Here is a 15,842-nt window from a genome sequence, read left to right as displayed (position 1 = left end):
AAAGGCGGGGAGGGAAAACCCTAATTATTTACCACCCGTTAGCTGTGAACTCCGCTTTGCTCCACCTGCAGGCAGGACTGGGAACAGCCAGACCGGCAATTCTAACCTCACTCATGAGACCTATTAAAAGAGACAAGCCGGGGCGCCTGAGCGGCACAGTCGTTAAGCGTCTGCCTTCGGCTCAGGGCGTGATCCTGGCGTTGCGGGATCGAGTACCACATCGAGTCCCACATCGAGTCCCACATCGAGTCCCACATCGAGTCCCACATCGAGTCCCACATCGAGTCCCACATCGAGTCCCACATCGAGTCCCACATCGGGCTCCTCGGCTGGGAGCCTGCTTCTTCCTCTCCCACTCCCCCTGCTTGTGTTCCCTCTCTCGCTGGCTGTCTCTCTGTCACATAAATAAATAAAATCTTAAAAAAAAAAAAAAAAGAGACAAGCAGGTTTGGCTGGGGTCATGATCCCAGAGACCTCGGATCTAGCACTTCTCCCTCTCCTCCCTGCTTGTGCTCTCTCTTGCTATCTCTCTCTCTCTCTCAAATAAATAAAATATTTAAAACAAAAATAAAAAATAAAAAATAAATAAAAGAGACAGGCAGGAAATACTCTACTCCAGTAAGGCAAAATTGTTTTTACAATCTTAAAATTGCCGACTAAACTTTTTACATTGTTATTTTTGTTAATTACTGCTTGCATTTCCTGGATAAAACTGAAACACATGTAACAGTAGGAAACTATGGAGCAAAAATATTTTCTCCTGCATTTATTATTTTCACCTTTGGAGGGCCTATGAGAAAAATCTTATATGCTGGAACGAGCACATTCCTCTTAGAGGGCTAAGTTACAGCAGCCTCTTACTGAATATTACTAATGTTTCTGGGAAATCATGGGAGAGTGCGTCTTTTATTCAATACATATTTTTAACCTTTCTATAATCCGTGTTAGTTATTAAGGGAAAAAAGAGAAAAATACGTAAATATCTAGCCCCTCCCCCCATCTTTTAAAGCCTGGAAAGTAAGATGAAATGTATGATGTGTTTTTAAAAATATTCAAAAAGGTCAAATTATAAAAGTTTAAAAATAGCTTTTCATATTTTATTGGAGATTTCTATTCTATACAGAGCTAAAAAGTATTATTAAATTCCAAATGAAAGCTCGCCTTTACATAGAATCTCTGATGATATTTCTGTGCACGAATGCCCTTTAGTTGGTTTTCTTTCACAACAGAACAATGTCAGCCTTAGACCCAAGGAGCATCTATCTGCAGAGGCTAAGAAGTAGCACATCTGAGGGAGCACCTCTACCTCTTTGGGCCAAAGGCTCATCATGCCATCGGTAGTGAGCATGAAAGGATCAGTGACAGCCGCCTGTATGGAAACTTAAGTACCTTAAGAACATTACAGGTAAAAATGCTATTGGGAGTCAGGTGTGAGTGATTACCTGCAACTGAAAAGATCTGAGAATCAGAGGTCAGAAAACAATTATGAATGGAGTCTATTGCATATTGTTTTTTTTTTTTTCTTTCCTTTGTGCATGGAGCAGAGGTTCTCAAACTTGATTACCCAAAGGGAATGTGAAAGCACAGTTTGCTGGGTCCACCCCAAAAGACTCTGACTGAGTAAGTCTGACGTGGGGCCGGACACATTCCAGGTGGTGCTGACGCTAAGCAGCACCGGCCTGGAACACAGAGATCTTCAGTTAAATGTGCAAGCAGGCTGTGTGCCCAGTGAGTGTCTGGGGTCACCCAAGTACTTACTGGTTGTGGGATTCCTTCTCTCCCCTAAAGTTTCAAGAATACCTGGCCCAGTCAGCATTTGACAGATTACTGGAACTAAATTAACAGTCCTAATCATTGGCCATTTATTAACTTGGCTGGAGAGTATGTAATTAAAAGCCACAGGTGACCCAGAAACTTCACTGGAATCAGTGGCTGCAATCTTCTGTTCCAGAGAACTGGGAATGTAATAAAAAGTGTGGGGCGGGGACTTTTTTCAGAATTTCCCCCTTTCCTGTTTTGACTATACTGAAACTAAGAGGCAGAAAATGGCTAAATATATGCAACTGAAAGAAAAATAAAAAGCATGACTGGATCATAAATTGGAATCCTTCCCATCAGCTCTGCCTACTAAAACCTGTGTGATTCACGTCTCCCTCCCCACTGCTTGAGTTGGACTCCTTCTCACCTCTTTCCCTCCCTTGCAGCAGGGTACTCCTGAGCCTGCGAGCCTGCGTATGTAGGTCTCTGTGCCCCTCCAAGTAGAAAGATCACAAAAAGGGGCCCATTCCTCTGAATGATGCAGCCCACTGCCAGTTGAGCAGGGCTGGGCTGTATTTCAGTCCTGATCACTTAGCTAGCCCCCTGGTCTAGTGCATGGGCTGCACAACTGCATGGGACCCCAGCATACCCTCTCCCCTTCCCAATCTGGTGCCCCACTTGTCCCATCCACAGTTCATGCCACCAGCATGATCTTCCTCAAATTCCATGCTGTTTGCACACTGGCTTCCAAGCTCCAACCTTCCACCACTGCACCTAACATTCTATATGTTATGAAACCTGCCTTTCCTTTCAGATTTTTTTGCCACCTTTGCTCACAATTCCCAAGCTTCTGCCAAATGGAGCTACTAAGCCTGGACAGGCCACACTCCATTATTCCTGTATGGCTTTGTACATACTATTCCTTTAGACTAGAAAGCTTTTCCTTCATGCCTTTCCCCCATGTTTGCTTGGTCAGTTTCTAGTCATTCTTTTTTTTTTTTTTTTTTAAAGATTTTATTTATTTATTTGACAGAGAGACAGCCAGTGAGAGAGGGAACACAGCAGGGGAGTGTGAGAGGAAGAAGCAGGCTCCTAGCAGAGGAGCCTGATGTGGGGCTCGATCTCGCAACGCCGGGATCACGCCCTGAGCCGAAGGCAGACGCTTAACGACTGCGCCACCCAGGCGCCCCATCTAGTCATTCTTTTAAAAAAATAATTTTATGTAAAAGAAACATGGACTGGGGTGCCTGGGTGTCAGTTAAGCATTTGCCTTCAGCTCAGGTCATGATCCCAGCGTCCTGGAATGGAGCCCCATGCTGGGCTCCCTGCTCAGCGGAGAGCCTGCTTCTCCCTCTCCCTTGGCTGCTCCTCCTGCTTGTGCTCTCTGTCAAATAAATAAACAAAATCTTGAAAAAAAAAAACCCTGTAATTATTTTAAAACTTGGAAAATGCAAAGAACTACAGGGAAAAGTCCATATCAAAAGGTTAACTGTGGTTCACGCTTTTGATTCTTTGATTTTTTCAAGTTATTTTCTATTCGTATATATTTATGGATCATACCTTAAAAATTTGTATTATGCTTTTTTCATCTAATATTACATTGTAGGATTCTTTCTCACTTTTATAAATTACTTAAAAGCATCTTTTTTTAATGGCTACATAATTCTCATGTTTGTGTGTGTGTATACAGTTGATCCTTGACTCCACCCGTACAGTCAAGAACTCGCATATAACCTTTGACTCCCCAAAAACTTAACTACGAATAGCCTATTGTTGACTGGAAGTTTTACAGATAACATCAACAGTCAGTTAACACGTATTTTGTATGTTACACGTTATATACTATATTCTTACGATAACTTTTTCTTAAATTTTTTTGTATTTCTACTCTACAGTTTGTGACTTTTTCCAAATTGTTGCAAATCTTCAAACATTTTTCCAATATATTTGTTGAAGAGCTACAGATGAGTGGATGTGCAGAGCTCAAACTTGTGTTGTTTAAAGGTCAACTGTACAGTGTTTCTGAAGTTTGTTCAATCCTTGTTCTGCTCTTTAGATGGTTTCCTGTTCATATTTTTCCTATTATAAATAATGCTACAAAGAAGAGTCTAGCATATCACTAAGCCTGCTCCTCTGATTATTCTAGAGAATTCTAGAGTGGGATGACTGGGAACAGTAGAAAAGAACATTTTAGATTCTTGCTACGCGTTGTCAGGTTGCTACCGAAAAAAGGTGGTCAAATTTATAGACTCACCAGTCACGTGCCTCTTAATAACAGCCTCTCTGTTATTGAGACTCATGCATTTGGAGGGTTTTGTCCTTGATAATTTGATTTTAATTATGCATTTCTTTGATTAGGCTGGAAATTTTTCTACATTATTAACCATATGTAGTTCCTCTTTTGTAAGCTATCTCTTGGGGTCTTTCAGCCAGAGTCAAACTTCCTACTCCTTTTCAATAGTTGACTTAAGCATCCTGTCACTGTGAAGTTCTCCTGATGATTCTACACACAACCCCTAGTTCACACCTCCTCGTCCAATTGGACTGTGTGTGCGTATTTACTCCTGGGACTTCTGTACTTTGTTATAACTGCTTATGTGCCTATCTCCCCCACTCGACAATGAGAAACTCACAGGCCAGGCCTGAGTCTTATGTATTATTTTCCTCAACACCTAACCAATTGCCTGGCACAAGGTCTGAGTCATTGAAGACTTATTTAATGATCTAATGAATAAATGAAAATAAATAAAAGGTCATTGAAGAGTTGACTTCTAACTTCACATGGATTTCATCAGGATGGTATATCTACATTTTATATTTAACAGATAGGATCACTAAGTCCCTTGGATAAAGCTACACAAACTTGTTTAGAGTAATATAAATGCGAATAGAAGAGCATATAAAAATTCACACTATTAAGCTGCTAGAGAAATACTATTGTCAAGTGTTTATTCAAAAAAGAAAGCCAAACGCTTTTCTTTCATTTAAAGAAACTTCCTCTGCAAGATACTATAAAATTATTTTTATTGATTCATCTGATAGCTTGACAGTTATCATAGCTTACCTTCCAAATGGAAAACACACAAAAAAGAGGCACTTCCTCTGACAACAGAACACATATTGTATTTCAACATTAAATACACCAGTGAAAGTTAAACTTGAAAACAAACACATTTTTTGTCATGTGATACCCTAAAATTACAGCTTGTATATTCCTGATTTGGCCGTTTCACAGTTTTGCTATACCACGCACACACAAAATACACATATATATCCAAGTTAATACATCTCTGTATTAATACAAACCAGAGGTGAAAAAGGGGGGTTGCTGCTAAGCTGGGGGATGGTTGAATGGGGGTCCTGGGACTGTTCAGATGTAGCCAGCTCTCCAGCTCGGAGTCTGAGCGTGTTGGGGTACAAAGGGACCCCAGAGGGGCTAAAACCTCTTTAACATCCCCCATGTAAAAGTACCAAAGGGGAAATTCCTGCCTACAAACTGGGCTTAGAGTTCCTTGTTTGGTTTATTAGCTGCAGCTGCACTTTCCCCACTTCTCCCTTTCGGCCGTAGTGTTGCTAACCTTTGTAAACATTTAAATGTACAATTAAAGTGCTCAGTTGTGTTCCATCTGAGCCACATCCCACTCCAGTTTTGAAAGCACAGCTCTCAGGAACCTCAACGTGATCTTACGGTTCCACAAAGAGCAGAATCTGGCTGTTAATAGGCAGATGTTAAGGTTGTTGCTACTATTCTCAGTTGAGGTTGACTGAGTCCCGGGTGGGCTTTGCTCTGTGCTGAATGCCCTGCTGCTTCACACAGCCCAACGCAGTAAACGTGACTCTCTGGTGAGTCATACATCCCTGTTTTTCAAAGAAGCATAAATCCTTCCTGCAAAGAATCCATCAATAAGATAAACCTATAAAATGAAGTTTCCAAAAACTGAAACATTTTGTAACCACTCCCAAGAAACTAGACTCCAAAAGATAAAAGGTATTTTTTCTTCCCTGGGTTATGGGCCATAATCACACCCTGCGATCGCCTCCCCACATGAGCTTCCAGAGGGTGGCTGGGGAAGGTCTCTCCAAACCCTGACCTGGTTCTATTCCCCACTTCGCTTCTCTGTGGAGCCTCTATAATCCAGGGTATTATGATATAGAATCAACAAATCAGGTTTCACTAGAAATGGGTAGGGTAAGAAATTTTAAGAACACACATCACGTAATTGTAAACCATGGTGTTTCTGTTGGCTTTGAATAAAGACCCAGGGGTCTCTAGTCCTCTCTCAAAAATTAGGGACACTAAGCACAAACATTGGAACAATTAATATCATCGCTTTAAGACTTTTAACATTGGTTACAATATGTGAAATTGTAGTTGCTCTTAACAACTCGAACTGAGCTGGCTCATGAATACAGAATGACCGCACGTTGTTAAAGATGTTATCAAATAGTTTTGAAAATACATTAAATGTTTTGTTACAGGAGATAACTTTCAAATTGTAAGGGTTTTTTTCTGTTTGTTTTTTTTAACATGGTTCTTTGACAGAAAATGTAACATATTCCTCAGCTTACCAGAGACTGGGTGGTAACACAGTGTCACAGACTGGACTCCATGTTAGTTCGACAGGAATTGTTGGGACAATTTCTGTACATAAGAGGCCTTATGAAAATCTTGTGAAAAAACATCCGAAATACTGGTGTTCTGAAAATTATGAAAATCCAAGGGTCCACAATGGAAATTACAGACAGAAAACGCAAGGCTCGGAGGTCTTCCATTTCTTCAGAGGTTCCATCTTTCTCATGGACGGTTTTAAATGCTCCATAGTAAGCACGATACTGTTATAAAGAAAAACATCCCATTATGATATTGAAAGGTTGATGGCAGAAATAAATGCACTTACCTTACTTTCGAAACATTAATTTTTTATGAACATGGCAACTCAGCATGGAAGATTCATTTTTTGTAAATGTATAAGCCGTAAAGGCCACTGCCACGAATGGGGTTAAGTGAGGAGCCAGCAGGTGCAGGGCTGAGCTGAAAGCAGTGGAAGGGACGTACTCCTGGGAGCCCGGGTCTCCATCCCTGGAGGCTGTTCTGACTGCTGTGAGGCTGCAGGGCTGGAGTCTCCAGGTCCCACCACGCAGGGGAGGAACTGAGGTGGGGCAAATCCAGTCCCCTGAATCTTTTACAAAACAGGGTCAGCACACTCCCATAAACACAGAGGTTCTCTTTTCTTCAGTTCTCCCTCCTTCCTTTCTTTCTTTCTGTCTTCTGACTAGTTCCTGTCCTCTTATTAGCTCAGAAATAAGCCTTACTTGTGAAACATCACGTGTATGGAGACAACAATGATACAGAAACTTTTAATCAATGTGCGGAGACAGGAAATACTCCAGTGAGAAGATTGGAGGAGACTTGTTTAACTCATGTGAATTCTTATTCTTAGAATAGATGGTTACCTTTCTGTGGTTGACACCCTCTTTCCAGACTAGAACACAGACACACACACACACACACAGACACACACACACACACACACACACACACACACACAGAGAGAAATATAAGCCTACTTACTTGTGCCTGACTGCCTCTATTGTCTTGATCTTCCCTGAGGTGTCGGGGCTCCTTGGAGCCCTGCAAACTGCCCTCTCCCATGGCTTTTCCCACCATTAAGCCTAATGGACAACACTTCAGCTAGTATTATAGTTGCCTCCCACTCTGTTGGAGGCCAGCCATTCCTTTCCCCATGCCCACTGAGATTTTAAATCCATAATGGGACAAAATGGACTCTAATGGGACAGAAAATATGTAAACTCAACATCTGTGGAAGGGGATATGAATAACTGCCCAGACCAGACCTATCAAGGGGCAATCAAGGAATATGAGATGTGTTTTCCCATAATTGTTTCCTTACCTTTTGCTCTCTTTTTTATAGAGCATTTCAGCAGGCTCAGACATTCCCATCTATCACACTTGGAAGATATACTTATGGGGCACCTGGGTCTCAGCAGTTAAGCATCTGACTTCAGGGCAGGTCATGATCTCAGGGTCCTGGGATTGAACCCCGAGTCGGGCTCCACATCAGCAGGGAGTCTGCTTGTCTCTTTCCCTTTCCCTCTGTCCCTCCCCCTGCTTGTGCTCACTCTCTCTCTCAAATAAAATCTTTAAAAAAAAGAAGATCTGCTCATACCTGAATACCCTCTCCCATCATCATCGATTACTACTACTACTGCTACCGGCTAGTGCCCATGTAGGGCTCACTGTATGCAGGCACTGTGCTAAGCATTTTATTTTAAAAACTTCTTTTCACTCTCACAAAAATCCTGTGAAGTAAGGATGATTGTTATCTCCATTTCACAGATGTGGAAACTGAACATTTACTTTCAGATCTCTGGGATTTTACTGCCGAAATCCTAGCTCCGTTCAAGGTCTGTCTCAAATACTACGCCCTTCAGGAAACCTCTCTGAGGTAGTGGCTCAGCCCATTCGCTTTAGAGTCTGACCATGCGGTTGGATGAAATCCTCTCACTGGCTGTGTGGAGTCGGGCAAGTTACTCCATTTCCTCATCTACACAATGGGGATAATTCTACCTTCCCACTGTGACTGTTAGGACGTCTGAATAAGATGGTATGAGTAAGACCTTGACGACAGGTCCTAGCACATAATAAGAACTCAAAAGTTTGCTATTATTATTTTCTCAATTACTAGTGACTCCTTTTCTCCTCTAAACTCCCTTATGGCCCCAATCACTCCATCCCTCACCCAGTATTACAGCTTACATGGGCAGATGTGATATTTTTCTTATTTTATATCCCCGCAACGAAGTACGGTGTCTTGAATGTTGTAGGACCAGCTACATGCTGAATTTGATCAATGGTTGACGATAGGCTATACACTTAAGTTGATTTAAAAAGCAAATACTTTAAGTAAGTTTGTTTTTACACTTGTTCCTTCCTCTTGAAAGTGGAGTACGGTGAAATATAATTCCAACTATTTCAGAATACTTGATTAGTTGGGATCTGAGTAATGAATTACATCTACATAACTAAAACCATTTTATTTCTATGCAGTATTTATCCATGCCAATTCTACTGCATATAATTAGGTTATTTGTATTTTCAAGTCACTTGATTTATATTAGAAATGTGTTGTTCTACCCCTGGCTTTTTAATTTTTATTTTTAGAGTTTACTAAAAATGTGACAGAAATTAATTCATTCATGACAGTGATCAAAGTACATAGTCTATTAATTCTGAAAAAGGTATCAATTTGAACACAATTTAGACTTTCAAAATATCTCTGTTGTTCAATACTATTCTCTAGAACACACTTTATAAATGCTCCTATAAAAGATGGCTAGATTAGGGGCGCCTGGGTGGCACAGCGGTTAAGTGTCTGCCTTCGGCTCAGGGCGTGATCCCGGCGTTATGGGATCGAGCCCCACATCAGGCTCCTCCGCTGGGAGCCTGCTTCTTCCTCTCCCACTCCCCCTGCTTGTGTTCCCTCTCTCGCTGGCTGTCTCTATCTCTGTCAAATAAATAAATAAAATCTTTAAAAAAAAAAGATGGCTAGATTAATGAATAACCTCAGAATATATGTACTGCATGTTTAAAGTAGTTCAGTTTACACAGGGAATTGGTGTGAGCAGAGCTCCCTCTATTGGATTTAGGAGTCCATGAAAAAAATGTTGCTGTTGCCAATTTGCTGGAGATTCACGTAGCTGGATACCCCTGCTGAGGAGAGCTCTCTGGATTCTAATGCCCCTTCCACCGAGTTCATCCATCACAACATCCTAGACCTCATTCTTTAAATCCACTATCTACCCTTTTCCCTGGGCCCATGTCTTGCCCACCATCCCTTACATACCTCAGTCACCTTCCTTCTTTTTGCCCACCAGAATGAAAGACATACATGAGTTATCTCAATGGCTTCATGCAGGATGTCCTCCATCACGTTCCTGACTCCATGATTCTGATGTATGCAATTACACAAGCTCATACTTATCTTTACCTGGCTTGTAAACCTCTCAAATTATTATGTCTAATCTATCATTAGATCCCTCTCTCATCTGTCCCTGCTCCCCTACCAACCTCCAATGCATTGTAGGGTTTCTAAGGTAAAATTAATTTTGATGAAAATATGTTATATGCATTAGAGAATGTGCTGCAAACGGCTTCTACAGCTCATCCCATATTCTCTGTATTTTCTTCCTGAGGTTTTCAAGTTGGAAATTTGAAAATTCAATTCGGATAAGTATTTTGCTCTAATGCAGCATTATAGCAAAATTCATTTAAAAAATCAAACCCCAATACACTTTTCATTGGCTTAATAAAATAAAATATTCATGCTATGAGCAAGGTTTCTCTTTAAGGTTCTTTTCTCCCTTCATATATAGCCTTATTTTCCCCAATTACTAGATCCATTCCTTAGAAGAGTGATTTTCAAAGTGTGGGGGTTTCCAAAACTCTGTCAGCGTGTCTTCAGAGTCAAAACTATTTTCATAAAACAGAAATTATTTACCTTTTTCACTCACAGGTGTACAGGAAGTTTTACCAAGGATACCTGATGCGTAATGACATCATCACTCCCATGGCTAATGGAATACATACTGTGTATTCTTGTGTTTTCTATGCCTTTCTAAGGTAGTTGATTTTGGGTATTCACATATGTACATTTTCAGAGACTATTCTCAGTACTTCTGCACTCTTAACATGCTTTCTTCTGTTTTACCTGTAATAATCTCTATAATTTTATTATCATTCATTTAATCATTGTGAAAGCCCAAAGTTTTCCTTACACCTATGCAAAAACACAAGAAGTACGTTTCGTTAACTTGTTTTGCAATAATATTTAAAATGTTTATTTTAAATTTCTAATATGATAAAAACTGATAATGATCTACAAAACTAAAAGTTCTTTGCATCCTTAATAATTTTTAAGAGTGAAAAGGGGTCCTTAAACCAAAAAAATGTTAGAAAATCACTGCATTAGAAAATAATGTGCATTGGGTGATGAATGGAAGTTTTGGATCACTATATTGCACACCGGAAACTAATACTACACTCTATGTTTACTAACTGGAATTTAAATTAAAAATTTTTTTAAAAAGAAAATAATGCTATTTCCTGAGGAGATCATATTTCGTGGTTAATTTTCTATGTCCAGCAGGTAATAATAACAAATGGAAATCATAACTAGTAATAATAGTACTAATTTTTGAGGCCAGGCACCTGGTTAGGTGCTCTCTCTATATATTACTTCAAATCTTCATAACTATTTTATAGGGCAAGTATGGTTATCCTTGTTACGGATCCAAAAACTGACGTTAGAAAAGATAAATAAGCCACTGTCACAGCTGGTAAGTGATGAAGACTAATTCAAACCCATGCTTTATGCTAAAGCCCTTATCCCTCCTAGAAAGTTATAGTTCCTGTGAAGAAAGCTGTCTCCATTGCATATCTTTGGAATGTTACAGTTTTTTATAAAATCATTTTCAAACCCATTATTTCCTTCCATCCTCACAATCCCCTATTAGTTATTTATTCAAGTCCCCTGAGAGACATGTCCAAATGCAATGCTCTCGTATTATGCTCTATTATGTTCTTGTCTGCATTATTATTACTACGACATTCAAACTGAGGACATAATATGCATGCATTTGGCTACTGTCTGCTTTTTCACAGCATAGATAAATAAGGCTATGAGTTTTGAGCAGAGGTCTTGAAACATTCTCTGTAAGGAGCCCAAGAGTAAATATTTTAAGTTTTATAGAATAAGAGGCAAAGGGTGAGTATTTGGTAGGTACTTTTATAGCAAAAGAGAAAACACATTTCCACAACTTTCATTGATGAAATTTAAAATGTAATAATAATCAAGTACTTTTGGGGGGATAATTCATGTCTACCATGGAGAAAAATCAAAGCCTTTTTTTTTTTCTTGGAATAGAATTTGAGTTAATTGGAGTTTAGAATTCCTATGCACTCTCATCACACTGATGGCAAAATCGGTTCATTTGCAAAAGCAACTCTTAATTCCACCCACTGTACAAAAACAGCAGCAGGACGGATTTGGATTGTGGGCTGTGGTTTGCCAGCTCCTGCTTTGAAGTGTGGTTCTCCAGATGGGATCCCTGGGCCAGCAGGTTTCACCTCACCTGGGAACCTGTTAAGAATAAGAATTCTTCCAAAACATCTGCATCAGAAACTGGGGGGGGGGGGGGGCAGCCATCTGTGTTTTTAAAAGCCCTTTGGTGATTCCCAGCAGGCTAAAGTTTGAGAACCACTGCTAAATATCTATCCCTGTATCTTCTCTATTCATATAGATATAGATTTATTTATTCATTTTGGGGAATTCTGATCTTAACCCTGCATGATGATGCCACAGACAACTCTTTTCCCACACATTAAGTCCTTCGTTTTAGGAAAATCACAATGTATTCCACCTTTATCCAATCTTGAAAGTAACATCCAAAATTGCTACATTGCCATAAGAAACTTAACAGTCCTATTCACAGAAGTCTCAGCGTTCAAAGGCACTGAATTGGCAATGAATTTATTTAAATGCTGTTCGTGTTGAACAAGTACGCTGGGGCTTGGGGAGAGGAGCAACACTCAAAAAGTCTCCTCAGCATCTGCCGCTGCCAGAAGTCTTGGCCTGGACCCCAGGAGGAAATGAAATGCCTTCAGAACGACTCGTAATTCAATCTCCACCACCACCCCCGTTAGTAAACTGAAACCCGAGATAATGACTTTCATGTCACCTCGCTTGCCTAGACAGACACAAGACCTGTCAAAGCAGGTTATCAGAACGACACCACTGGCTAAACCGTACGTACCTACAACACCTGCCTGTCCAAACAGCCTCTCCGCCTCTATCGCCACCATCCCCCGCGGCGGCAGCTCCCAGGAACAGCAGCCGCCACTCCTCAAAGTTTCCGTAGGAGTTTTCAAAAAAACTCTATCTTTAGTCTCTCACCTGTGCAAATCACTCTGGCATGATTACACCTTCCCTTATTCTCTTTACACGCCAACACCTGGGGAAAAACTCCCAGGTGCATTAGCCCATATCACGAGCCATTAAAAGCATGGGCGGGTCTAAGAAAGAAGACTACCTAGCCACCGGGAAGGAAAGGACGCGTCCTGCCAAGGAGGAACCAAATTCTGCTCCTCAAAATTCTGAGGCGAAAAATAACCCCGAGAGCTTCCCAGAGGAAAGAAGAGAGGAGGGGGGTACTGCTAACCGGAGAGGTTTCGTGGGACTAGGAAGACACCATCGGACTCGGTCTTTCCCTTCCCTGTTCGGGCTCGACAAATGCGGTTCCATGTCCTCGGGGCTGTGGAGGGAACGAGATCTCGGGAGCGCCACAACAAACCGTCCTGGCCCAGGGCGCACGCAGCTCCTGCTGCGCGGCGCCCACCACGCTCCACCCTTCCTCCCGCACCCGCGGCCGGCCGCCCTCCACTGCCCCCGCAGCCGCGGCGCGAACGGACTCACTATTAAAGGCAGGGAGCACAGAGTGAAGAGCACGGTCATGAGCGCCAGCAGCAGCAGGTGGTCCAGCTCCTCCAGGGGCTGCGCGGCCGCCTCCTTCTCGTCGGCGCCCGGCTCCACGCGGTCCCGAGTGCCGGAGCGCGGGCGCCGCCGCAGCCGCCGGTGCATCGCGTAGAGGTTGCGCATGGCGCTCAAGTTGCACAGCACGATGGCGAGGACCAGCAGCGCCATGAGGCTGGCGTAGAGCACGGAGTAGCCCAGCACCGACATTGAGCGCTCCTCGTGCACCATCTGGATGAAGCACCAGGTGCCAGGACAGTACTGCACGAACTTCCCGAAGCCCGCGAAGGGCAGCGCGCAGAAAGCCAGGCAGAAGGCGCCCACGACCGGAGCCACGAGCGCGCCGCGGCGCAGGGTGATGTGCCGTCGGTAGAAAAAGGGGTGCCCCAAGGACAGCCAGCACTCCAGGGCCATGGCCAGGAGCTGCAGCGTCGAGGCGAGCCCAAAGAAGGACATGAAGAAGGCGAAGGCTTGGCACAGCGAGCTGCCCGACGCGGGCGCCAGTCCCCACAGGCTCCGGTTTTGCGCGTAGGCGGCGAGCACGAAGGGGCTCACGAGGGATTTGCCCAGCAAGTCTGTGACCGTCAGGCAGCACACTAGCACGTAGAAGACCGAAGGCGGCGGGCGCGGCGGGCACGACCCCAGCCCCGAGCGCGCCAGCAGCCCCAGGGCCAGCAGGTTGCCCAGGAGGCCCGCGCTGAAGAGCACCCCGCCCATCGTCGCCGAGTTGCCCTTCTCCACCGAAGTGCTGTTGTGGCAGCGGTAGAGCGGCGGCCGCATGGTGGGCGGCGCAGCGGGCAGGAGCCGGGCTGAGAGAGGGCCAGGGCCCCGGCGTCTGCGTGTGGGAACCCCCGCGGCTCCGCGCGGGACTTCGGACGAGAGGCAGCTCCGCGGGCGCGGGGCTGTTCCGCACGGCAGGCGCCTCCTATCTAAACTCTGGGTCACACCCCGCCTCTCGGGGCGGGCCGCGCGGCCGCGTGCGCACCCCAAGCTGGCTTTGCGGAGCCCGCAGCGGCCGCGCAAAGATCTCCGCGCTGACGCGCCGGCCCGAGGAGAGACAAGCCCTCGTGCCCAGAGTCGGAAAGAAAGAAACAGCCTGAGCACCCGAGGCCGGCCCTTCCTACAAGGCAAGAGAACTGCTGAAGTGGAGGGGGAGATTAAGCCACAGCCGCTAGGGAGAAGAGGGCGTGAGGAGGAGGTCGTGGCGGAGCCCTGGGAGACGCGAGGAGGGGAGGCTGAGAAAAACCACCAGTTTTTGAATTAGTGGGGTAAGGAGGGGTAAAGGTAACCCACATGTGTATAATACTTAAGCCTTGGCGTGCATCGTCTTCCAGGTCCGTGCAAGCTGAACAATGATCTTTGTTGTATAGGGAAGGAAAGTGAGACCTTGCGTGGTTAAGCCCTCTTTGCCCAAGGTGACAGAGCCAGTAAGTGGCAGAAGCGGACCTGGAACCGGGATCTTGTATTCATGGAGTCCATCGGTCTTGCTTTCATGCCTTCTCCTCTGGAGAGATTGGCTAGATTTCGGGGAAGTGGCTCCAGGAAAAACCAAGAAGAGATGCTGGCCCTGGGTACCATGAATCACAATGGTTGTATATAGACAGTGGGAGGAGTATGGTTAAGAGCACTAATGCTGTTATCATACAGACCTGGGTTCAAGTCCTGATTCTGCCTGCCCCTCACTGCTTTTGTGACCCTGAGGGACTTGCTTAACTTCTGGAGAGAGAATCTCTAGCCAGCCTGCTTGGCTCTTCTGAGGCTTAGGGATAACATTTGTAAAGTGCAGACACCTAGCAAGTACTCGGTACAATGCAATTGTCAGGATTCTCACCTGTTTTTGGAAGTCTGCTTTAGCTGAAATTTAACTGCATTTTTTAGCATGGATTTTGAAACCAGAAAACAGCAGACTTGATTTAGAGCTTTCTCGCTCTGTTTTGTGACTACTAGAAAACATTTGTTCCCTTCTGGCTTTTGACTTGCCTGCATCATAGAGACAAGGCACTTCATGCTGATAAGTGTGATTTCTTTCTTTAACCCTTGGTAAGCTGGGAGAGCAACTGGCGTTGAGTGCGGAATTTGAGTGGGATTACCGAGACCATATTACACAAGCAAGTAGATTATGCTTGGCTTCAAGAAGCTCCTTCTTAGGCTCAGTGATTGTTTTGATGGATAGACTCAGGGGGAGAGAGCAAGGCTCTTGAGCTTTCGATGTAAAAGCCAGAGAAGCTGCCTCCAGACTGAAAGCTTGGCCAGAAATTCAGGCCATGGGATCGAGATGAAGAGTCCAAGCTTTGGAATTGGATAGTTCTGGAATTGGATAGCTGTGACCCTGGGTTAGTTTACTCAATCTCTCTAAGTAAATCTCCTTGCAAATAGGATATGGGATTTATGCTGACCTCCTAGGGTTGCTGTGAAGTTGCAAAAACCCAATGTGTTTGGCAAAGAGTAATAATATCAACAATAATAATAATTAACATTTATAGACCTTTATACATGCTAGGCACTTTCAAATCCTTTCACGTCTGTTGATTCAGT

At 43.7% G+C, this 15,842-nt stretch overlaps 1 protein-coding gene across 1 annotated transcript; it reads right to left on the bottom strand.

Moving 5' to 3' along the window:
* Positions 1 to 4,767: 4,767 nt before the first annotated feature.
* On the bottom strand, positions 4,768 to 14,494 carry PTGDR (prostaglandin D2 receptor). Its single transcript, XM_026480386.4, has 2 exons — positions 13,251 to 14,494; positions 4,768 to 6,591 (listed from the first exon to the last, which is right to left on the bottom strand). The coding sequence occupies exons 1-2, from the start codon at positions 14,085 to 14,087 to the stop codon at positions 6,352 to 6,354; spliced, it is 1,077 nt and encodes a 358-aa protein (XP_026336171.2). The 5' UTR covers positions 14,088 to 14,494; the 3' UTR covers positions 4,768 to 6,351.
* Between the last annotated feature and the right edge of the window lie 1,348 nt (positions 14,495 to 15,842).

Source organism: Ursus arctos, unplaced genomic scaffold, assembly GCF_023065955.2.
Source record: "Ursus arctos isolate Adak ecotype North America unplaced genomic scaffold, UrsArc2.0 scaffold_25, whole genome shotgun sequence".
NCBI lineage: Eukaryota > Metazoa > Chordata > Mammalia > Carnivora > Ursidae > Ursus > Ursus arctos.
The sequence above is the reverse complement of the archived record's forward strand: the minus strand, read 5'-3'. Positions and strand labels throughout refer to the sequence as shown.

Coding starts and splice junctions, on each gene's coding strand:
- PTGDR (XM_026480386.4), bottom strand. CDS start 14,087: ATGCGGCCGCCGCTCTACCGCTGCCACAACAGCACTTCGGTGGAGAAG. Junction 6,592..13,250: donor TGTGCTCCCTGCCTTTAATA/GTGAGTCCGTTC, acceptor TCTTTATAACAG/TATCGTGCTTACTATGGAGC.